At 48.2% G+C, this 23,755-nt stretch overlaps 1 protein-coding gene across 2 annotated transcripts; it reads right to left on the bottom strand.

Moving 5' to 3' along the window:
* Positions 1 to 1,034: 1,034 nt before the first annotated feature.
* Positions 1,035 to 22,897, bottom strand: nbr1b (NBR1 autophagy cargo receptor b). 2 transcript variants are annotated; one of them, XM_087837423.1, is made up of 23 exons: positions 22,639 to 22,897; positions 20,060 to 20,122; positions 19,847 to 19,865; positions 19,730 to 19,752; positions 17,750 to 17,938; positions 17,585 to 17,662; positions 17,238 to 17,506; positions 15,835 to 15,960; positions 15,418 to 15,624; positions 14,863 to 15,022; positions 12,790 to 12,873; positions 12,482 to 12,667; positions 12,118 to 12,234; positions 11,643 to 11,718; positions 11,098 to 11,208; positions 10,667 to 10,843; positions 10,234 to 10,506; positions 6,168 to 6,351; positions 5,840 to 6,085; positions 5,278 to 5,363; positions 5,119 to 5,191; positions 4,343 to 4,436; positions 1,035 to 3,906 (listed from the first exon to the last, which is right to left on the bottom strand). In XM_087837423.1, the coding sequence occupies exons 1-23, from the start codon at positions 22,738 to 22,740 to the stop codon at positions 3,733 to 3,735; spliced, it is 3,117 nt and encodes a 1,038-aa protein (XP_087693549.1). In that variant the 5' UTR covers positions 22,741 to 22,897; the 3' UTR covers positions 1,035 to 3,732. The 2 variants fall into 2 exon arrangements, with proteins under 2 accessions (XP_087693549.1, XP_087693550.1); XM_087837424.1 differs by lacking the exon at positions 4,343 to 4,436 and having other exon boundaries at positions 3,741 to 3,906.
* Positions 22,898 to 23,755: the final 858 nt, after the last annotated feature.

The following is a 23,755-nucleotide window of genomic DNA, read 5'->3' as shown; positions in this document are numbered from 1 at the left end:
CATGGTCTGATTCAGTTGTTGAGTTCACTGTGATGAAAACATGTTCTGTGGCTTCATTTTCTTCACACACACGTTTCCTGGCCCACGCTTGCCCACAGTGGGTACGTATGGGCACCCACTGTGGTGGGGTTGGTCAGTGGTCTGTGACTCCTCCAGTCTGCCAAAGGCTCCTGAACCCACAGCTGCCTCCAGTGTATCCGTCACAGTGCGTGTTGTGTTGTGAAGGAAGCTGCTTGAGCAGAGATAACAGTGCAGTCCACTTACCCTTTCCACTCAGGCCGGAGTGGGTGTGCCCACGCGGAGTCCGTTTCAGTGTCTAATGAACAATTTGTTTATTTGAAATGACTTGTTCTGTTTATCAGTGAAACGTGGCAGCGTGAGGACAAAATCTCCCAGTTTTCAGAACAGTGTGTGCATCACGTGGCTGCATAAAAAGATGAAGAGGATCATTCCTAAACTTCATCACAGTCAGAGACTTTAACTCATGTCAATGATTCATTAACAGGTTTGTTTAACACGTATGTGGCACGACTCACTGCAGGACACTCTCTTCTCCGTCATCTACCTGATGAGGATGCTGATGCTTTCAGTGAGCTGTGCCTTTATAGATCATCTGCTGCTTCTGGCTCCCCTGGTTAAATAATCGATGTAGCAGACTCAGGTTTGGCCGTCCATGGAGAACTTTCCCACTTTTATGAGGCATGAAAGTCAAGATCTTATTTCAACAATTAAAAAATCAGAATAATCCCAGAATAGTATTTGATGCTACTAGCAGCACTGTTCCTCCTCCACCTAATCGTGCTTCGACAGCCTGTGATGGACGTGAGATCCAAACTCTGCTGTCCTCCAACCCGCCTGTCAGAGGTCACTTCCTGTTTAAAAAGGAGGTACAATGTAACAAAATACTTGCTCAAAGAAACATATATGATGACATTTAGCACGTTTGTTGCTTCTATGTAAAGGTGACGTCACAAACGTGACCTTCAGTTCCACGTGATGCTCCTAACAGACGAAGCAGGAACCTCAGGTGGGTGTAATGCATTTAATCGGAGACATATTGATTTGTACATCATACAATATTCATAAAGTGCAACACAGAAAAAAGCTCGAGCCATTCTTCCTCCATAAATACATCTTCCCCAGTTTTAACATTTCATCCAACCAGAGCTTCTGGCACACACGACGACTCGTCTCAGCACGATGACACACGGCACACACGTGACCTTCGTCTGAAGCAGGCCTGCACCTGTCCCAGGACACTGTTATTCTTACCTTTAAATTAATTACCGATCCAAGAGGGTGAAACCCGACAGCATGGTTTATGAAACGCTAAAAGAAACAACGAATGCCTAAAACTGATGAATGCCACTCGTGTTTTAAAAATCTAAACATCTGCGTGGATGTTTTAGCTGTTTGAGTCAAAAACGTGGCCCAGTGTGGGGCTGCACCCGTGGCTGGTCCTTCATAACAAACAGAGCTCACTGTTCTTTACATCGTTTCAACCATGTGACCTGCACGCCTGCCTCAGGCTCCGCCCACACTGTTGCTTCCCTGTTGGACTGCACAGACGTGTTGCATATCAGCCCCACGAACCACACACCGGTGCAGACCGACACAGGGCACCATGTGACGTGAGGTGACGTGGATGTGTAACGGCATAAAGCAGCACGCAGTGTATCTTTGATTAAAGGGTTTCCCTTCACACCAACAAAACATCCTTATTACAGAGTATGAGACAAAAACTGCAGAACGGCTTTAAACACCTAAAGACACGACGTCAAACTTACAAACAGCCTCCGAGCAGTCGAAGCAGAACTTAAACTAACTCAGCCCACTGCTTCACTAATGAAGTCAGCTCAGGGTCAGCTAACAGGAAAGAGCAGACGAGCAGCGACCTTACTGAGCACACCTGAAAGCCTCAACGTCAACGTGTGGAGCCGCCACGATTCACAGCAAACGCTCGTGACCCGCACACCTCTTTTCAACCTTCTCTAGTGGATGGAGGAGAATCCATTTCCAAAGGTGTTACTATAGTTACCGAACCTTAATCCCATCACCTGGGCCCCTCAGCTGATCCTAATGAGCAGACGTACCACAAACAGAATAGGCGAGCAGGCATCCGCCCGTCTGAAATCCTTCATCTGATGGGAGAACAAAGCAAACAGCTGATAATGAACTTAGTCTAAAACCACAAAACTGACGCCAGCAGGACTGCGTCTCCATTCAAAACAGTAGAAGCATGTAAACATGGGGAGTCAGGGGGGATAAAAAGATGAAACGCGTGGAGGACAGGCTCATCACGTTTAGCTACGATAGCTCTGTGCAGAGGAGCTGGTGTGTCTCCACAGCAGCTCTGGGTAAACTGGTTCCCCGCGAGGTTGCAGCTCCGAGTGCTGAACAAACCTGGTTGATTAGCTAGTTAACCATCACGCAGTGGGACAGTCTGTTCACCACCACCGACTCACAACTCAACAACAGCAGTAAATCACACACCGGCTAACAGTCAAAGTTTCAGCTACACCGAGTGGTTTTCAATGACTTCTCTAAAACAGGTTATGCATACATGTTGTGTTTAGTGTACATGAGAAAATCCCTTTAGTGTCAGTGATGGACTAAAGTTACAGGACAAAGGTAACGTGCAACCAGAACGGCACGCTGCAGAAAGCATCACACACGTCTTCACGTCTCAGACTTCAGAGCTGAGCACGTGTGTGAGTTCTGGAAACTGACTCAAAAAAAGGAGGAATGTGTGTTTTGAATAGCACGGCTATTTAAACATCAAGTACTTCATTGCATTCATCATCACAAGTCACATCAACATGAATGTGTGGGAGCAGTCCTGCTCCTCCAGCTCTGGAAACACCGAAGGGTCAGATTCTTACACAGTAAAGCCTCACACACTACATCACCTCACCAGTTCTGTTCACCTACAGTTTGATTATTTACAACCAATAATAAAGTTATTAGTAGCTGTTGGAATGGCTGGTCAAACAGAAAGAAGCAAACCTGAAGCTGACCCTGTGCAGACGAGAGTGTGAGGCTGCTCTGGGACTCAGGTCAATGATATCTAACGAAAGGAAATTAGCAAACAATGCTAGCTTCGTGAACAGCATTAGCTCACTACCAGTCAGGCTGGTTGTTACGGTTTTCACCACAAGACGCAGAAACATGCACCACCAGCTGCTGCGATGGAGCCAGCTCGACGAGGCGACTCTGAGATGAGATGACTTGATGCCTCAGCAGAACCGTCAGCGAGATGTTCTGAGCGAGCGGGTTCGGTAGGCGACCGGTGAGAGTCTGCTGCTGTGGACAAAGGAAGCGCGTGAGGGTGCCGTTTGCAGCTGTTTGGGATACCTGCATAGCAACTGTGGAGTTTCTGCAGCCAACACAACTTCAGCTCAGGTTTGATGGAAGTGAACGCTTTCACGCTTTCACGCTTTCACGCTTCACGCCTCGTTAAAATCCATGATGTTAGCATGTGGTGCGATTCACATTTGAAGACCTAGAATGCCTGTTTTCACCTTTCTTAGACAGATATGCAAAGAAAACCTGCAACTATCAAGATCTACGCTGAAAGTACTAAAACTACAGACAGTGGGTGGGTGATGGTCCGCTGGAGGATGCAGGGCTGGCTGGAATGTCCCCGTACAAGCTCGCAGTATAGTCCTCGGTCCAAAAGGGCAAATTAGTGGAGAGCTGAAAAGAAGGAGGAAGAGTTTGGCGTTCTCGTCGTCAGTAGCGTGTAGAGTACCAGTCATTGTCGGTCATCTGAACGAGCTCGTTGACCACGTCCAGCAGGCTGTAGTTGTGTTTCTTTAGCAGACGCTGGTTCAGAGAGCGGTCTGCAAAGCCCATCTCCACCAGCACGGCCATCATGGTGTCCTGGGTGGATGCATCCACTGGAGGCTGGGTGGAAACAAGATCGGGTCAGTCGAGCGAGCCAGCTACTGATTACCGCACAGGCCTGAACGAGTCTGTATCTGAAGTGTTTGAAGGTCTGACAACATGCTGTGTAAATAAAACCAGAGAGCAATGATTGCAGCAGCAACATGAACCGATCGAGCATCGGGAGCACCCGTCTGATCAGGGAGCACCTTCGGCTCCTGCTCCTGGATTAGGGATGCAGCCCCAACTTAAAGCCTTTCCAAGGTAGTGCAGTTAGCTTTGCATTGGATTCATGTAAGTGTAGCCCCACAACTGTGTCGCCTATGTGTTGCATCGCTATCATGCAGAGAAAAGCGTCAAACCTGGGCTGTGACGAGATGTTACGTTTACTTCAACACTGGAAACTCCAAAATACACAAATGTGAATGTGGGAGAAAGAAGCTGCTAAGTGTGTCACCTGTGTGGGGCCTTGTCCGGTGAACAGGGCTTTGTAGGCAGAGGCAGCTACTGACAGAGCTCCTTTCACCAGGCCGCCGGTGAGGCCTTGTTGCCTGAGGAGGGCAAACATTTGGAGAGTTAATCCTTTTGTTCTCTCTTATCAGTGTTTACTATTCATGGATGTGCGTTTGTTTATTAGCTGTCTGCAAGGGGAGAAGTTACAGCAGCAACAGAAACCAGAAAGCATCCTTGGACTTCGTGCTCCACCCAAACTGTTCGTGCTCGTCATTTTTTATTCGTCATTACTCTGCTTCTGTTTTAGTTGAAGCACAACGATGGGGTCAGGCTCTAAGCACAGAGGTGAGACGACTCCTGTGCATCTGAGCTGACCTTACCCTGACCTCAGGCTGACCTGTGAGGACTCTGCCTGCACAGTCATACTTCGAACAGCTTCATTTGAACCTTTGTACATCACTAACTTCACTTTCTGAGCCTCAAAGGCAGCGAATCGTCCCGTGAGCCTGCTAAACTCGGACACACAGCAGCAGACAGCTGGACTGGCAGCTTGTTACAGTCTCTACTTTAACATGAAGACGTTATTTAGCTTTTATGTTAGCGAGCAGATAATCTGCCTGCCGTCTCCTGGAAGCCTGCGTTTGTCCGTTTCTATTAGAAGCTGCATTCAAAGTGATCGGATGATGGTGGTGATGTCTGAGATTTGTAGTATCAGTGGTGTGTGTGTGTGTGTGTGTGTGTGTGTGAGTGAGAGAGTGTGTGTGTGTGCGTGAGAGAGACCTGGGGTCCTCGGGGTCGTTCTTCTCCGTGTCAGTAGCTTCAGTATCAGTCTGAGCGCGCTCAGGAGCTGCTTCTGCAAGACAGAACGATGCGTTCATCGTGGACTTCATCAGAGTGAAATGTGAATGAAGTGACAGCGAGACCCAGTAAGGAGCCTACCGTCCTCAGTCTGGTACAGTTCTGAACCCTGCGCTCCTTCCTCAGCGCCGGCATCCTCCTCCTCCCTTTCTGCGCTGCTCTCTGGGCTGTCGAACACAAACATGTTTGCGTCGCTCATTTACTGTCAGACAAACAGTGTCCGCACAACAACAACGCCTGTGCCCCTTCATTAGCTTCATTAGCTTCGTTAGCTTCATTAGCTTCGTTAGCTTCATTAGCTTCGTTAGCTTCGTTAGCTTCATTAGCTTCGTTAGCTTCATTAGCTTCGTTAGCTTCATTAGCTTCATTAGCTTCGTTAGCTTCGTTAGCTTCTTGACTCGGCTCGCTGTATTTGAATCTTGTTTAAATGAAGGGAAAATGTTTTTAGATGATACACCATCTAACATATTTTGGTAACTATTTTATGAAAGTAGCTGTGTGACTGACAGTTGAGTATATAAGCAGGAAATAAAGCATCAGTAATCTCCTTTGCCTGATGACGCTGTAGATGACAGGTGCTACAGTCGTACAGATGTGGTGCAGCAGTGGAGCGGTCAGTCTGAGGAAACGTTCTCATACTTACTGTGATGTGACGACAGCTTTAGGCGGGGTGACTACTTCAGGAGTCAGCGGCTCGTCGTCCAGCGTCTGGGACGTACACAGCATATCGTTGGCACTGCTGGCTCCTGACAGCTCCATTCCTGGAGCCGCTTCATCCGCCTCGTCCGCCTCCCCCTGTCCTGCGGCGCTGTCCCGACGCTCAGCTGAGGGGGTATCTGGGTCTGTGTCGGTCTTGGCTTGGACGTCTCCGGGCTGGGACAGAGCCGAGCTGCAGCGGGACAAAGTGAAAGCACTGATTACTGTCCCACAGCCGAGGGTTCTCCCAGACACTCCAAAGCCACGGCTCGTACCTGTACATGGACTCTCCCAGGGGCCGAGTGGTGTCAAAGCAATCGGGGAGGATGATGATGTAATCCTCGGAGGATGTGGAGGAGGAGCGACTCCTCATTACTCCTCTCTTCTCCTCCTCTTCTTGCTTCTCCCTCACTCTGGACTCCACACAGATGCTCTCCATGTGCGATTCCTCAGCTTCACCTGTGATGAGGAAGCAAACACTGGGTGTGACTGGCTGCTGTACGTCGCACACATGCTGGGACACATGCTGGGACACATGCTGGGACACATGCTGGGACACATGCTGGGACACATGCTTCACTCCCACTCATGACACAGAGGTTCAAGCTTCGCTTTGACTCTGTCGTGCCCACAAATGGCAGCAGAAGAAGTAACTAGAAACATAAAAGAGGACCTGAGGGTGTGTAGTGTGTGGACCTGATGCGTAGCTGGATTTTTAGAAAGGTTTTAACGCATAAGCTAGCTGCAGCCTAGTTTAGACTTGAAGCAGGAGCAAAACCATCTCATTTCTAGAAATCTGGACAAATTTATTAAACCCCCCAAAACGGGACTCTCCAGAGACTGAGTCAGCTCCAGACTGAGTCAGCTCCAGAGACTGAGTCAGCTCCAGACTGAGTCAGCTCCAGACTGAGTCAGCTCCAGACTGAGTCAGCTCCAGAGACTGAGTCAGCTCCAGAGACTGAGTCAGCTCCAGGCTGAGTCAGCTCCAGACTGAGTCAGCTCCAGAGACTGAGTCAGCTCCCAGACTGAGTCAGCTCCAGACAGACTAAAAACAACTTAAACATAAAAACATCACAATACTGTATCTACAACAGCACCAGAGAGTAAAACAGAGACATGTGGATTATTAAACATTAGCTCTCTCTCTTCCAAGTCTAATTCAATTCAGTTTTATTTACACAGCACCAAATCACAACACAGTCGCCTCAAGGTGCTTTATATTGTCAGGTGGACCCTACAACAATACATGCAGAGAAAAACCCAACAATCAAATGACCCCCTATGATCAAGCACTTTGGCGACAGTGGGAAGGAAAAACTCCCTTTTAACGGGAAGAAACCTCCGGCAGAACCAGGCTCAGGGAGGGGCGGGGCTATCTGCTGTGATTGGTTGTTGATTCATTTAAAGGAACATGATCAATTTATTAAAATGTGTACTAACAGAAATGATTAACAAATCCATCCATCCATCCATTCACTTCCACTTATCCTTTTCAGGGTCGCGGGGGGCGCTGGAGCCTATCCCAGCTGTCATAGGGCGAGAGGCGGGGTGTACCCTGGACAGGTTGCCAGTCTGTCGCAGGGCCAACACACAGGGACAGACAACCATTCGCACTCACATTCACACCTAGTGGCAATTTGGATTATCCAATTAACCTATCCCCACAAGCTGCATGTCTTTGGATGGTGGGAGGAAGCCGGAGTACCCGGAGGGAACCCACGCAAACACGGGGAGAACATGCAAACTCCACACAGAAAGACCTGATGGTGGAATTGCACTCAGGACCTTCTTGCTGTGCGGCAACAGTGCTAACCACCGTGCTGCCAACAAATCGATTAGTTTAATTAGATTAGTTTACATCAACACTGAGTCTTTCTATTTGTGGCAGCAATTTTCCAGCTTATCAACCAAAGACCAGACAGACTTTTCATTCATGTGAAAGCCTGGAGCTCAGCCTCGTCCACCCCAGCTGTAAAACCAGGGATCATCTATCGTCCACCTGGGCCTTACAGAGCTTCTGTCTGATTTCTCGACCGACCCCTCCCTTCTTGTTTCCTCAGCGTAAGGAGGAGTGAACTCTTACAGTGGGGCAAAAAAGTATTTAGTCAGCCACCGATTGTGCAAGTTCCCCCACTTAAAATGATGACAGAGGTCAGTAATTTGCACCAGAGGTACACTTCAACTGTGAGAGACAGAATGTGAAAAAAAAATCCATGAATTCACATGGTAGGATTTGTAAAGAATTTATTCGTAAATCAGGGTGGAAAATAAGTATTTGGTCACCTCAAACAAGGAAAATCCCTGGCTCTCACAGACCTGTAACGTCTTCTGTAAGAAGCTTTTCTGTCCCCCACTCGTTACCTGTATGAATGGCACCTGTTTGACCTCATCATCTGTATAAAAGACACCTGTCCACAGCCTCAACCAGTCAGACTCCAAACTCCGCCATGGCCAAGACCAAAGAGCTTTCGAAGGACACCAGGAAAAGAATTGTAGACCTGCACCAGACTGGGAAGAGTGAATCTACAATAGGCAAGCAGCTTGGTGTGAAAAAATCAACTGTGGGAGCAATCATCAGAAAATGGAAGACATACAAGACCACTGATAATCTCCCTCGATCTGGGGCTCCACGCAAGATCTCATCCCGTGGGGTCAAAATGATCATGAGAACGGTGAGCAAAGATCCCAGAACCACACGGGGGGACCTGGTGAATGACCTGCAGAGAGCTGGGACCAAAGTAACAAAGGTCACCATCAGTAACACACTACAACGGCAGGGAATCAAATCCCGCAGTGCCAGACGTGTTCCGCTGCTGAAGCCAGTGCATGTCCAGGCCCGTCTGAAGTTTGCCAGAGAGCACATGGATGATACAGCAGAGGATTGGGAGAATGTCATGTGGTCAGATGAAACCAAAGTAGAACTTTTTGGTATAAACTCAACTCGTCGTGTTTGGAGGAAGAAGAATACTGAGTTGCATCCCAAGAACACCATACCTACTGTGAAGCATGGGGGTGGAAACATCATGCTATGGGGCTGTTTTTCTGCCAAGGGGACAGGACGACTGATCCGTGTTAAGGACAGAATGAATGGGGCCAAGTATCGTGAGATTTTGAGCCAAAACCTCCTTCCATCAGTGAGAACTTTGAAGATGAAACGAGGCTGGGTCTTCCAACATGACAATGATCCAAAACACACCGCCCAGGCAACAAAGGAGTGGCTCCGTAAGAAGCATTTGAAAGTCCTGGAGTGGCCTAGCCAGTCTCCAGACCTCAACCCCATAGAAAATCTGTGGCGGGAGTTGAAAGTCCGTGTTGCTCGGCGACAGCCCCAAAACATCACTGCTCTTGAGAAGATCTGCATGGAGGAATGGGCCAAAATACCAGCTACTGTGTGTGCAAACCTGGTAAAGACCTATAGTAAACGTTTGACCTCTGTTATTGCCAACAAAGGTTATGTTACAAAGTATTGAGTTGTATTTTTGTTATTGACCAAATACTTATTTTCCACCCTGATTTACGAATAAATTCTTTACAAATCCTACCATGTGAATTCATGGATTTTTTTTTCACATTCTGTCTCTCACAGTTGAAGTGTACCTCTGGTGCAAATTACTGACCTCTGTCATCATTTTAAGTGGGGGAACTTGCACAATCGGTGGCTGACTAAATACTTTTTTGCCCCACTGTATGTCAGGTGCGTGACAGCGGCGTGAGGAGTAGCCACAGAAATGCAAGTTAAGATTTGGAAAAACAGACGCAAAGGCTGCAGTGTGGGAGCACTTTGGATTTAAACTGAATGACCGTGGGGAAACCTGTGTGAGCCGGTTTGTCGCCTTTGTTGTCAAATAATAGCAACTAAACTGGCTTCCTGTTAAATCCAGAATTTAAAATCCTGCTCCTCACACACAAGCTCTCCAATAATCGGCCCCAGTCGTACAAAGTGTTGGAAGTAGCTGACAATTAGCTTGTGGACCTTCCATTTAAAGAATAAACAGCTGTTCCCTCGACAAAGTTCTCCACACAGATCCTCAACTGTGCTGTCACAGCACGTGTCCTGCCCTGTTAGCACCGCTGCCGGGGCTTTTAGTAGCGTCCCTCCTGCTGATGCTAGCTGAAAGAGTTCCCAGAGGTCCTCCCAAACACTGAGCTGACCACGGCTGCCATCACACCTCACTATCCTTGAATCCAGCCAGTCATACGCTGACATTTTCACTGACATTAGACGCCGCCTCTACTTTATATACAGTGTGCAAATGGTCAACGCTCACCCCCCAAACTGGTGCAAACAGCTGTTTCTCACAGAGAAGCTGCTTGAGTCAACATATCAACAACAAATATCACCTGTGGCGGTGTGTTCTGGCAGCGCGGCGGTCCCGGCTGAAGCGTGGAGCGGCCCCGGTGCCGAGCTCGGGCCAGGCAGCACGTTCAGGGTCGCAGACGTTGGAGTGGGCAGGGAGGCTTTCAGCGGGGAAGGGATGGACGCCTTGAGACCAACGAGGGGCTTCATGGGAGTCTTGGAGTTGCTAGAGCAGCTGTCGGGACTCTCCTCCATTTTCACCGTTTTACTCAGACAGGACAGCGAGGAGGAGCCGCCATGAGCAGCTGGACGCACCACTGAAAGGAAACACGAGGACCACAGTGAAAGATCACGCTGCAGTCCGGTGGACAGCTGACACTAAAGCTCCAGTCAGAGCAGACTGTATATGAACACGTTTCAGCCAATCACAAATGATCGTTTAAAAGCACGAGCTGGCGCCGAGGGCGTGTCACTGACCTTTTCCCGTTCCTGGGCAGGATCCTCTCACAGGTATGTGATCAGGGGCCTCCTCCAGGGTCATCGAGCGAATCACAGTCTCACAAACAAACTGAGTACCGCTGATGTCATCCTCCCCTTCCTCCTGAGCTGGGACTCCGCCCCCTTCAGCTCCAGGTCCTACCCCGTGGGGGACATCTGAGGACCAGCAGCGAGACGACAAATGTCAAGACACGCCCATTTCATTTCTCCACACACAGCTGTATCAGCAGCTGCTCACACTCAGAGAGCGAACTGCACGGCTGTGAACAGCTTCACCCCAATGCATGCTGGGAAGCCAAACAGGTTTTTTCAAGGCACCTGAATCAGGTCAGGTGTGGCTTGTAGTTTACGTTTCAACAGAGCCTTTAAATAAACTGGGAGAACACTGAGGAGGACTGGGACTTCATTACCCATGATGCTATTGATGACTTCAGTCTCTTCCTGAATCAGACCCAGGGAGGGGCTGCCCTTGTCCAGCAGAGGGCCCTCTTGGGACAGAGGGGACATGCAGGGTGTCATGTCTGGAGGAGAAACACAGACAGCATTGAGCTCTTACAGTTAGCACCAGTTTAGCACCAGTTTAGCACCAGTTTAGCACCTGAACTGCACAAAGCACAGAAAGCGGTGTGTCTAACCAAACTCAGTCTGCAGCTTCCCCGCTCGATCAGGGTCACAGCACCTAACGCTAATCAAACTACGAGGTCAAAGAAACATGAATGTCTGAATCACAGACGCCTCCGTCAGCGTGTCGATGCAGCCACTGGAGGACGCTGTGCTCGCCGTGTCTGAAGGAAACCTGCTGCTCTTTGCATGTTAGAGTTTGAACGTCGGTATTTGTGGTGCAGCAGATTGTATCTTACTATTTCATTGTTCATATAACTGACGTGCTTGCAGTGCAGACACGTGTTTCTAAACCAGGACCGAGTGTTCTGGCTAACAGCTGCTCTCTTCTTACCAGCAGGCGTGTTGGTGGGGGCGCTCTCCAACTCCTGGACGATGTTGATATCCAGCAGCTCAAAAGACAGAAGATCCTGACAAATGAACAACAGGTAACAGATTACAAGGCTAGTCTATAGGTCACCTGACCTGCCTCCAAACCAGTACGATCCAAGTCAGACCCCCCAGTTTATAAATGAATCATTGTAACACATTTCTTATTAACAGAGGACTCGACTGGTTCTGTTACAGTAATATTGCTATAGTGCAGGGTTATTGAGTGCCTGTGTCACTGTAGTGAGTACGAGTCATAGGCCACACCCCTTTCCTTCATATTTTACTGGGAAAATGAAACTTTGCATAACTTCAGTGAATTTGAAGGTGAATGATGGCTCTAATGGCTCCACACATGCCCTGCCGCGCTGCCCGTAGCGTGATGTTAGCATACTGAAGTTTAGCTGCTAGGATGGGGGAGGAGCGTCACAGCAGGTTACCTGTGCGGTCAGCAGGTCTACAGACGGGATGTAGTACTCTTCCTGGTCCACCGACAGTAACGGCTGTTCCCGGGAAGCTGCACATGCTTTCCCATCCTTGGCTGCTGGGTTCTTGCCCTGCAAACATTCACATCAATGTCATTTGTGAATTTGCACATCCAGAAATGTATTTCATTTTTAAACCATCTAAACTTCAATTTGTTTTGTATAAACTTTACAAACCAACCCTCCTCTATCTCACCCTAACCCTCTCACACCCATTAGTCAAACTGCAGGATGTCTTACAGAGTTAACAAGTTTGAATAAAGGAACAATCAAGGTTGCATCAAATGAGTTCAGCCTCCCTGAACTGCACTCGTCCTACCTGCGGTGTGACACAGGGGGAAACCAGGATCCCGTCAGCCATCATGGGTGCTGGAGCCAGAGGGTCGACCACGATGCTGCACCACACCCTCGGTCCAAACTGCTCGCCAGCGTGGGCCAGACGCCAGTGAGACGTGTAGGAGCCCTCCACAGTGGGTGCACACAGCGCTACGCTCACTATGCCAACCTACACACACACACACACACACACACACACGCACGCACGCACGCACGCACACACGCACACACGCGCTTGTTTCAGTGCTTCACGAGGACACGTGCCACGGCTGTGGGATGTCTCACACTCACCTGTCCCGGCTGCAGGAAGGGAACTGCCACTTCCCTCCATCGGTCTCCAGATCCCACTGCCAGGTTTCCCCACATGAACTTCAGCTGCAGGAACCAAACATAATATAACGGTTCCTTAGTGGGAGTTTGACACAGTGGACCAAAACCTCCCACAGGTGTTGAGGTCAAAGAGCAAAGTGAGGTTCTGTGGTCAGTGAACGTCAGCACTTTGCTGCTGAACGTGATGGAAAATGTTTAAATAAGGTTTTACACGATTAACACTATTAAGCATTGGTTGGTCACAGTGAAACAGGGTTCAGTGCAGCTGAACTAAACCTCTTTAAACTAAAAGCACAGATGTGTGACTGAGAGCCTGAAACACATGAGATGTGACGAGCAGCAGGACATTTGTGATTTTTTTCACTACAAAGTTGTGAATCTTTGCTGGTTGGGTAATCACGCAGGTCAGTGACGCTCATCACCTGGGATCATGAGTATAGCTGTTTCTATGGCAACCCAGCCAACAGTTACACCTCCCCCAAAATGTAAAAAGTACATCTAATGGTGGGTTAGGGCTGCTCAATTAATTGAATTTTAATCTCGATTACGATCTGGGCTTTCAACGATCATTAAAATGACTGAGCCGATTATTAGCCCCTCCCTTGTGCTTTACTCTCGCGCTGCTCCGTGTGGCAAATCGAGCGCACCTCTCTGCATTTCGAACAGTGTCACAACAATTAAGAGGACCCGAGGGAAGCTCGGAAAGCTCAGCAGAAGTTATTTGGAGAGGAGAGTGACTGCTGTTGGTTGAAGAGAGGTAAAAAAACTTGAGTGGTGTGGAAACATTATGGGTTCATGAGTCAGACGTGGATCAAGTCGACACAGTGTGTAAACTTTGCTACAGTGTCGTAGCTGCACCACAGAGCAACACTGCAAAGTTCACTAAACACAGATGTTTACATTTTTCATTTATTTCTTATATTGCAAACATTTGCACTGTTATCAGTATTTGCACTATTTTATATTATTTTATGACAATCTTTAAAGTCATTATTCAACATTGTTATTGTTAACCCTTTAAATCCCTGTAGAACCGGAACAGCTTTGCAAAAACTGCATAAAAAGCGTTTGCAGGAACAAAAACATAATATTCCAGAAACACGCTTTGCCAGTCCGATCAGCTGTTTGTAACACTTCCCACATTGAAAAAGACGTCAGCGCGAACTATCGCATGTCCGCCATTTCCTGCCCGAAACCGGAAGTGACGTCATTTTCGCGGAAAATGTAGTTTTTTACTTGTAGGCCTTAAAAGCCTACACTGGTGTTTTTATACGTCATGTTTGACTTTTCTGTGTGGTTTCTGGGATGCTTAGGACTCATATTGCACTGCTGGAAATAGTTTATTTTGATGCATATGCTGCTTTTTTGCAAATTTGCATTATAATATTTATTTTCATTTTTCCTGCAGTGTATAAAAATTGGTGTATTTCAAAAATAAAACTATGAAGACACTCAAAATAAATTTCCTGTGGTGGGAAACTATTTTGTGCAACTTTTTTGTATTTACAGTTTTGAGGGATAAGCCTCTTAAATTTCTCTAACTAGAAATATATGTTAAAAAAACAAAAACAATTTTCATTTTTTTATAGTTTATTGCACTTTTTTGCAATTTATGTAATTACTGTGCACTTAATGCAGACATATTATTAAAATTTAGGCTGTAATGGTTGTATTGATGTATAGCAACTTGAAATGCTCCCAAAAATGGCTCCACAGCATGTAAACATATAATATAAGCTCTGGCGGACTTGGTTCTATGGTAGGTCTTAAAGGGTTAAATAAATATCGTCAAATAGTCGAGATCTCAATTTCAGTGAAAATAATCGGGATTATCATTTTTGCCATAATCGAGCAGCCCTAAGGTGGGTCGAATGATATTGTTGCGTCACTGTGGCCAGCACACCGTCAGGTCACGTCTGTGCTGCACACACATGGAGGCGTCCGTGATATTCACGGCTCTGAGACGGCGAGGTCTCGTTCTGGTGCCTCTCAGGAGAAGCTTTCATGAGCCCCCTGAGCAGAAACAGACGTTACCTTAGTCTCAGCGCTCCAGCTGAGAGTCCCGGTGTTCCTCATCTTCCAGTACTTGATAAACTTGGTCCCAGGACGCAGACGCGTGCCGTCAGGAAGGTTTTCGTCCAGAAACGCTGCCGTCATGGCGGGAACCACCAGGGGACAGGGGCGCTTTGGTCGCCTGGCAACAAGAGGAAAATCCCTTTATTCAAATTCTTCATCACGTCTCACTTTAAACTCATTCACACGTCATTCAGCTCCCATCATTCCAGAGCGGTGGTTACAATGGACGTCTTATTGACCGCTGCAGGCTACTCGCTATAATTAACCAATCTAGGATCACCATTCATCTTTAAATGTGTTTCAGCTTTGGGGGGAGCCGCAGCAGGTGGACAAAAGCTGTTTCAGGGTCTCAGAAATGCATTTCGTCCCCTGACGAGCTGATAGCGCCTCCCTGTGACTCTGTGAGCAGGTGCTAGTGTTTAACTAAAGACAGTTTCTGGAGCTACTCTGGAATCACACATGAGGAGATCGACACTAAGAGTGCGTCCTGCAGCCTAACTTGTTGGGACCTACTCTGGGCTGTTGTGCTGTGTGGCTCGAGGCTGCAGGAGGACGGGGGAGGAGCTGCCGTCTCGATGGGACGAGCTCCACTGGATGCCCCGCCTCTCCATCCTCAGCTGCTTCCGGATTTCCTTCACCTCAGCTTTCAGCAGGCGTTTCTCGGCTTTCAGCCGCTGCTTCTCTGCCTTTCGGAAACTGCGATCCCCCCGCCTGTAGAACCTAAACAACGATGGATGGAGATGAAGTAACATCAGCATTATGTCTACAGCCAGGTGTAGGGCAGGATTCAGACAGCCACACTCATACCACATATCTTTAAAACAAAACATTCATGTCTTTATTAAATATTTAGTGTGTAAAGCTGATTTTATGAAGATAGTTTGTGCTTTTTGGTGAATATGAACACGTGTTAAAGTAGCTGTGTCACACCTGCTGTGGTCTGGGGCCGGCGATCCGTGCTCCGGGATGGACAGGGGAGTCCTGGCTCTCACCAGATTGTGACTGGGATCGTGGGAGAAGCTGCAGGGCTCGCACAGAGTACAGGAGGTGCACACGCTGTGGAGTGAAACAGCCCAGAGAGGAAACGTGAGACTGTAAAACTGACACCGTGATGAAGAGCACGCACTCAGCTTCACAATCTGCAGAGACAACAGCTCCCTGCATGCAAGGAGAACGTGAGGAAGTGCACAGTGTGATCAAACTGCAACGATCAGTCGTTGCAGCAGTTTGTGTGCAGAGCTGAAGTTAGAGCACCAACATCCTCCAAGAGCCTTTACAGCAGCGAGGCCACAGGGTGAATGTTCACAATGGGCCATATCATACTGTTCACGGTAACACCGGTGTAATGTTGGGCAACGATGGGAAAATGAAATATGGCGATAGACTATGGGTAAAACGCGCATGTGCAGTGCCTTTGTTTTCATACGCACATGGCGGCGACGGAGAATGAGAAGAGCGAAAGCGGATCGTTGAATGAAACAGATGAACCAGAACTGGTTTGTAAAAATGCTGCAGCTTCACTGGTGGAACTGGTTTAGCTTTGGTCCGTCAGATACACAACAAAGCACTATTTTTGGTAGAGCGTGCTAGCGGGCCGTCGTTATTACCGTGTTGTTTGGAAAATACGGCACACTTAAACTCAATCCTTTGATTTTTCTGAAAGTCGACAGAGCCCCTTATAATCCCGTGTGCCTTATGTATGAACTCTGGTTGTGTTTACTGACCTCGAAACGATTTTATGTGCTCGAAAATCTGTCACATGTTTCAGTACGACGTTGCTAAGCTACGAAGCCGCACCGCTTGATGGATTGTCGGAGCATTACGGCTATCGTAGGCGGAGCCTCGCGGAGTGATACATACTGTGCTTCAACATAATGTTACCGTATTGTGTGTGTATAACCTCTTTTTAAGTTTTGTGGATATTATACATGGTTATGCTGAGGATATGTCGGCCAGTTTCCACTGGAAATGCCTTTTGGTTAAACTGTCAGCAAGGAATTTGCATTTGCACTGTTAATGTTTATATAACTTTAATGCACATAAAAAACAGCTGCTTGTTTAAGTGAAAATACATTGATGGTTTTTTGCACTAATAAAGTTGTGGAGTTGTAAAGTATTTTGTCTAGTGCCAATTATATCATCAGTTATATCGTTATCACAAATTTTCAAATGCATATCGTGATAAATATTTTGCTCACATCGCCCTGCTCTACTAACAACGTTTTGCTCGTTTTCCAGCTCATTCATTTGTAACTAACAAGTGTTAGAGTTAAACGCAGGCCTACTGCAACACAGCGTCTTTCACCAGCAAAGACTTACTCAGCAGCACATACCTGCACTGATAGCCTCCTCCAGTAGTCTGCCCCCTGCAGGACGAGCAGGGAGGAGTTGAGGAGGACGGAGCTCCAGGCAGAGTGGAGGAGGACACCTCGGGGACCTGCTGGGTCTCTGCTCCTCCGACAGCTTCCACTCTACCTCCACCAGCTCCACCAGCTCCTCCCGCTGCTCCTCCTCCCCCTCCCAGGGGTTTGTGGATGCAGCACTGTCCTGAAAACTCCCGACAGATCTTTTCCACTGCCTCACGAACTACCTGGTCCTTAAACTGAAGGCAGCAGCGAGCACTTTAGTCATCAGTGGTTCAGCGGAGTTGCTGCTGTGACACTCATCAGGATGTTCTTACCTTCTCCATGTAGGAGGTGAACCAGGCTGGAGGAGTCTTGTCTTCTTCTTTGGTCCCTTTTACTTCTTTCATGATCACCTGAGCAACAAAACAACATCTATGTGCATACAAACATCTGGGCACAGCAGGATGAATGCAGTGAGAAGCCTGTGTGCTGGCTCTTACCATGCCCTGTTCGGGCACTGCAGCCTGGACCTTGCGGCTGACCACCTGAGCGAGTGAAGGGCAGTGCTGTGGGGGCCTGAAGCCCCTCTTGGGTTCTGCTCCGCTGGCCTTGGTGGTGGCAACCCTCGACGGCTGGCCTCGAGTTTCGTACACGTTCATGTGCAGCCGGTTCCCCTGCCTCACTGCACTCTGGGAAATAAACACACCGTCAGTTTCTCCACTCCGCCAGATTTGTCACCGACAACACAAACGCTTCACTTAAGAGCAGTAAGCACAGCGATACTGGTCATGTCCAAATTCATGGGCTGCTTCCTCCTGTGGACGCATTTGTTACGATTACGTCACAGCGACGCGACGAAGGCTGTCCAAATTCGTAGACTCCTCCGAATGCAGCCGACAAATGCGTCCTCCTTTTCCCCGAATTTGAAGGATGGGTCGGGTGTGTCCTTCGTGGCCCACCATATCCCAGAATTCATAGCGCGGCCCAGCCAAACTCCAGTTTCCAACAATGGCGGCTGCTACTAAGTTTTAAAATTACTCATACTAATCTTTCTGGGTCACAAAATAAACTTTTAACATCTTTTCAGGCGAGAAAGTAGCTGTGTAAACATCAAATATCTGCTCGGTTTATCAAGATATCGCATATTTGCAAAAGTTTTTGCAGTGTTTTATTTGTTCGTGAGTAAATCGGTTTGGCTGAGATTAAAGTTATTAGATTAGATAAAATAAAACTTTATTAATCACCCGGGTGGTTTTCACACAGCTGACTAAACGTCAAACAGAAAACTGATTAAACAGAAGTGTGAGACGGTCGAGAGTTTACGCCAGTGTCCTGTTATATTTTAGATAGCAAGGAGCAGACGGCCGAGTTTATTAAACTCCACCGAGACAGCGGTGACGCTAATCAGAAGGCTCGACCGTCCAATTTCACAGCCGTTTACTTCCGGCCTACCCGACCTTCTGAGGACCCGACCCACGTAGACCGCGAAGGCCGGGTCCTCAGGAGGATGCAGCCCATGAATTTGGACACGACCTATATGAGCTGGGCGACAGATGATCCTCTCATAAGGAAGTCTTTATTTTCATGGGTCAAACTGCACAAACCATGAAAGGAGATAAACACCAGTAGGCTGTTATTGCTTTATTTCTTTATCAATTAAACAGATCAAAGCTGTGGAGAAGCCTGGAATCAGGATTTGTAAAGCTGTGGCTATCGACCCACGACATGCGGCCAAATGATCTGAATATAAGTAAAAGAGATAATCACAGATGGTAAAAACACACCTTTCATATCACATCACAATGAAACAGAAGCTTATGGTGGATGATAGCATGGATGGCACATGAACATATCCTCCGTAAATACACTAAGAATAACTGTGGAGTTCCACAGGGCTTCATGTTTGGCTACGTTCTGTTTCTATGCAGATGATGCTCCGCCTTACCCATCAATGAAGGTGGAGATATGCTACACACAAGTCAGGGATCTGTGCTGGAGCTGGATGTGAGGGCGTTTAATGGTTAACTGGCAAATCGACACATCGTAGCTGACGTTGCAAAGTAAGGTGCTGCTTACACAGCGAGCTAACACACACTCCACAGAAACTTTCCACATCACGTCTGTGCTGTAAAGGAACAGGAGTGTGAAAGCAAGGACCACCACACTAACAGTTTCTATCCACAGGCTGCTGAACCACTGCCTACGTCCAACTGTTCATCCATAACTGTAAATCTGCACTCTTTGTACATATACACACCCTAATATTGCTCTGTATATATCAGCACTGTGACTGTGTTGCAGCTACTCGCACTTTAAATTCTGTTTACACGCACATATAAGCTGCAGGACATACAAAGCACTGCTTTACTATTATTACTTTCTTGTAGTGGTGTGAAGGGAGCCTGCAGAGGAAGCAGGTGCTCTGCATGACGTCTGTGTTCTGCAGAGCAAATGACAACAAACTTTAACCGTGAGCTTACCTTCAGAGCCTCCTCATACTCAGCTGGAACAAAAGCAGAAGTGACGTTAACATGAGTGCACTTTGATTTGGACTTTGTTTAACGTGGCGCATCATGTGACTGCACAGGTGTGCTTACCTTGGCTGTTAATGGACACCTGGAGGAAGAAAAGGAGAAGACGATTACAGAAACATGTGATAATAATGTGTTACATGGAGGAATTCCCTCCTTTATACAGGCGCTGCTCACTTGGCACAACTCACCAGTCATTCAGCTACCACACTCTACTGCTGCAGGTTAGCTGTACCTACTCACTAATCTTACTTTGTGTGGCACTCCTCAGGCTCTTACCTCCTCGTTCTCCTCATCAAAGTAGGTCAGCTGCAGGCTGCACAGGCCAAAGGAGCGCTTGACCTGTAACAGACAGATGTTGTCACATCCAAAGTCACTTCTTCACTGTAAATGTCAGAAGTGTGGTGCTACACAGCAGCTCTGAATGCCTGCTCTGCAAAGCTGGTCTCGCCCCAACGCTGACTCTGTTCATCTGGACGCTGCGTTTTCAGAAGCGGTGCTCGAGGCCACTGATCAATGATCATGACAGTTTACTGGTCACAAACTGACCCACTGTTCCTCCAGTGGTGCTCGTGTCAGTCATTATGCAGATGTGCTGTTTATAAGGTTGGAAACCTGCAGTCACTCAAAACTGAATCAACCTTTTGGGATTTCCTCACCTGGACGACTGAGCTGCATCAAGACAACAACTCAGAACATGTTGTTACTTCAGGACTCGACAATTACAATTCTTTTCTATAATCAGGCTGTTCTGGAAACATCTGGATGTGACCCAGAACACTGCAGTGAGAGCTTCCCCACACTGACTGCTTATGAATCACTGCTGAACTTCATTCCTGTAAGTCTTGAATGATGAGCCCGTCACATCCTGCAGAGCTGACAGTACCACACCCCACAGGGCTGCTGCTTACTTCTGGTTCAAAGCCGTTCTTACACAGTCCTACAGGGTCAAAGGTCACACACTAAAACTGTTTTACATAGAAGAATTGTTTTTTCATATTTTGCACTCAACCAATCAAAGCTCGAGCAAAAGCCCACGAACGTCAGCAGATGCTGTTTCCTGCCTTGATTCAGTTACTGTAACACAGCTGAGCTCTGCTGACACCGAGCGTCTGCACTTCAGTCATCTTAGGCTGCATAAGTGTTTGAACAAAACTGTGCAAACACGTGTGGATTTATCTCCTGCAGTTTGTGTTTCACCCAGGCCCCCCCAAACCTGCTGACCGTGCCCCCCCTCCTGAGCCTGATCCTGTTGGAGGTTTCATCCTGTCAGGACTGAGCTCTCTGATTATGCTCACACTGTAACACAAGTGCTCTCTCTTGGCATAACTGTTATAGCGAAACAATAAAATGAAGTGTATACTTTCCACATCAGGCACAGCGTGAACACATTCAGATCCATGATTGTAAATTAGGACGACATCACAACTGTGTGACGAGTGCGTCAGCTGCTGAAGGACTGACGGAGCTGTTGTTCCTGTATGTTTACTATCAGGATCCCTCAGCCACAGGGAGCAGTCACAGGCCTCCAGCTACACTCCTGCTAGCTGCTTACATGCTGAGCAGCACAATGCATGTCTTTGACACGAACACATATAAGCTCATTCTGGTTCACAATGAAAAACAGTCAATGCTAAACCTTTTGCAACAGTCTCAGCAGCCACACGTCTGTGACTCAGCAGCACTCACACCAACGATGAGCTCCAAGCCTGTTTCACCTTCTTGTTCCTGACTTACTGCTTTTCCAGTCCCAGTCATGTATAACTGGGCTCTTGCTCAGGGCTCCTTTACTCTGCACAGCACAAACAGATCTACTGCAGCTCTGGATCTCTGCATCCTTGCAGTGTGCAGCTACATTTCTGAGGAGGTGCATGTCAGACTCTGGTTCAGATTTAACACAGTGATGAACTCTGTCATTCAAATCTATATGATCCTGTGGTTATTACACCATATGGCAAATATATGTATCTGTGAATTAAATCAATACTTGATAACAGATATAAATAAAATTCACCGAGCAGCCCAAACAGGCTTTCATCCTCCAGGTTGTTGTCCTTGATCTGTTACTGTGTTACTCAAATTTACGGCTCACTCAGTGGAAATGCTTCTATTTGTTCTATTTTCTTCGGCAACGTTAGGAAAGCAACATAAAGTTAGTTACACGTAAGGAGCGTCTGCCAGTGAGGACACAAACACAAGCTCCTGCATCCTGCTGTGCTGCAGTCGTGGAGGATGTTTAATGTCTCTGTGGGTGTTTCGTGTTTACTTCCTGCACTCGGACTGAACCACTGCGCATGGCGGTGAATCGGCTACGCTGTTGCTGCTGTGTTGACGTAAAGCCTGGGCACAAAACGCAGGAATGTGCACGGGCCTGTCTGACTCGTTGCCTTTACCTCCCCGATGCCCACTGTGACCCACGCAGAGCCTTAAAGGTATTTTTCTATTATTCTGCGTGTTTCACTGTGACAAACACAACAGTGTGGCTCAGTCTGGAGGACGAGCACGTCCTGATCAGCCTGTGTCTAAGCAGGGATCACGGCCCGCCTGTGAAGCTGCTCTAAATGAGTGCGGCCCGTCACGAAGCGGGCTGGGACACCGGTCTGCACGACGTGACGCACTCCCGGTGCTTCCCGCACACTGTCGGCGTCACACCCGCTGGGCTGGGCCGCTCACCGTGACGGCTCGGGCTGGAGTAATCCTCTCCGCCTCACGGCACCTCTCCCACGGAGGTGTAGGCGTCTGCCCCGTGTCTGTCGGCACCTGTGGGCCCCCTGAACCCCCATCCCTGCGTGTGCTGCGTGAGCGCCCTGCGTGTGGCGTCGTGTCTGACAGCAGGCCTGCTGCTCGTCTCTGCTTACCATGGCCTCCATCGACTCCCAGCTCTTGGTCTCGGATCCCGACAGCAGGAAATTCTTGGAATTTCCCCTGAAATTCACCTTCAGGTTGATGTAGAAATCCATGGCGCCCCCCTCGGTGCTTTAGCGCATATTAGACGCGACGTACACGGAGGCTTTTCCGCACCGCCGACGACTCTTTCTGGGTTAACCTCAGCAGCTCAGTCCACCACGATTATCCGTCGAGCTGTGAGGCGTATTTTGTGTTTACATCAGCGCGATGAACACACCCACTTTGCACCACGTGTCCGGAACAGTTTCTTCTTTAGGGTGCCTCTGCGCCTCTGAGTCGCGTTACTGCCCCCCTCTGGTGTAACGCCGCCATGTTGGCTCGTGTCCGCGATGCTGTAGCTCCTCTAAGGAAAACAGAGCCACGCACGGGTTGGTTTGGCTCCACTAGTCGCTTCTGGCTCACTGCACATCAGCACAAAGCTGTTTCAACTGTGCAGGAGCGTCATTAAAGCTTTTTGATATGACCGTGAAAGAAAAGTCCAGGGCAGGTGCTCACATCTCAAACACACCTGTCCCTCACATCTCAAACACACCTGTCCCTCACATCTCAAACACACCTGTCCCTCACATCTCAAGCACACCTGTCCCTCACATCTCAAACACACCTGTCCCTCACAGCTCAAACACACCTGTCCCTCACATGTCAAGCACACCTGTCCCTCACATGTCAAGCACACCTGTCCCTCACATCTCAAGCACACCTGTCCCTCACATCTCAAACACACCTGTCCCTCACATCTCAAGCACACCTGTCCCTCACATCTCAAACACACCTGTCCCTCACATCTCAAGCACACCTGTCCCTCACATCTCAAGCACACCTGTCCCTCACATCTCAAGCACACCTGTCCCTCACATCTCAAACACACCTGTCCCTCACATCTCAAAGACACCTGTCCCTCACATCTCAAGCACACCTGTCCCTCACATCTCAAGCACACCTGTCCCTCACCTCTCAAGCACACCTGTCCCTCACATCTCAAGCACACCTGTCCCTCACATCTCAAACACACCTGTCCCTCACATCTCAAGCACACCTGTCCCTCACATCTCAAGCACACCTGTCCCT

The sequence above is a fragment of the Neolamprologus brichardi genome, unplaced genomic scaffold (assembly GCF_056152115.1).
Source record: "Neolamprologus brichardi isolate AB-2024 unplaced genomic scaffold, ASM5615211v1 NODE_ptg000031l+_length_7269946_cov_1, whole genome shotgun sequence".
Lineage (NCBI taxonomy): Eukaryota > Metazoa > Chordata > Actinopteri > Cichliformes > Cichlidae > Neolamprologus > Neolamprologus brichardi.
Note: the sequence above shows the minus strand (reverse complement) of the source record. Positions and strands in the feature narration are given on the sequence as shown.

Excerpts from the sequence above, each read along its gene's own strand:
- nbr1b (XM_087837423.1), bottom strand. The coding sequence starts at position 22,740 with ATGGATTTCTACATCAACCTGAAGGTGAATTTCAGGGGAAATTCCAAG. Across the intron at positions 17,939-19,729 it reads AGTATGAGGAGGCTCTGAAG|AGTGCAGTGAGGCAGGGGAA; the intron begins GTAAGCTCACGG and ends TTTATTTCCCAG. Across the intron at positions 15,961-17,237 it reads GGAGGAGGCTATCAGTGCAG|CGTGTGCACCTCCTGTACTC; the intron begins GTATGTGCTGCT and ends TTCACTCCACAG.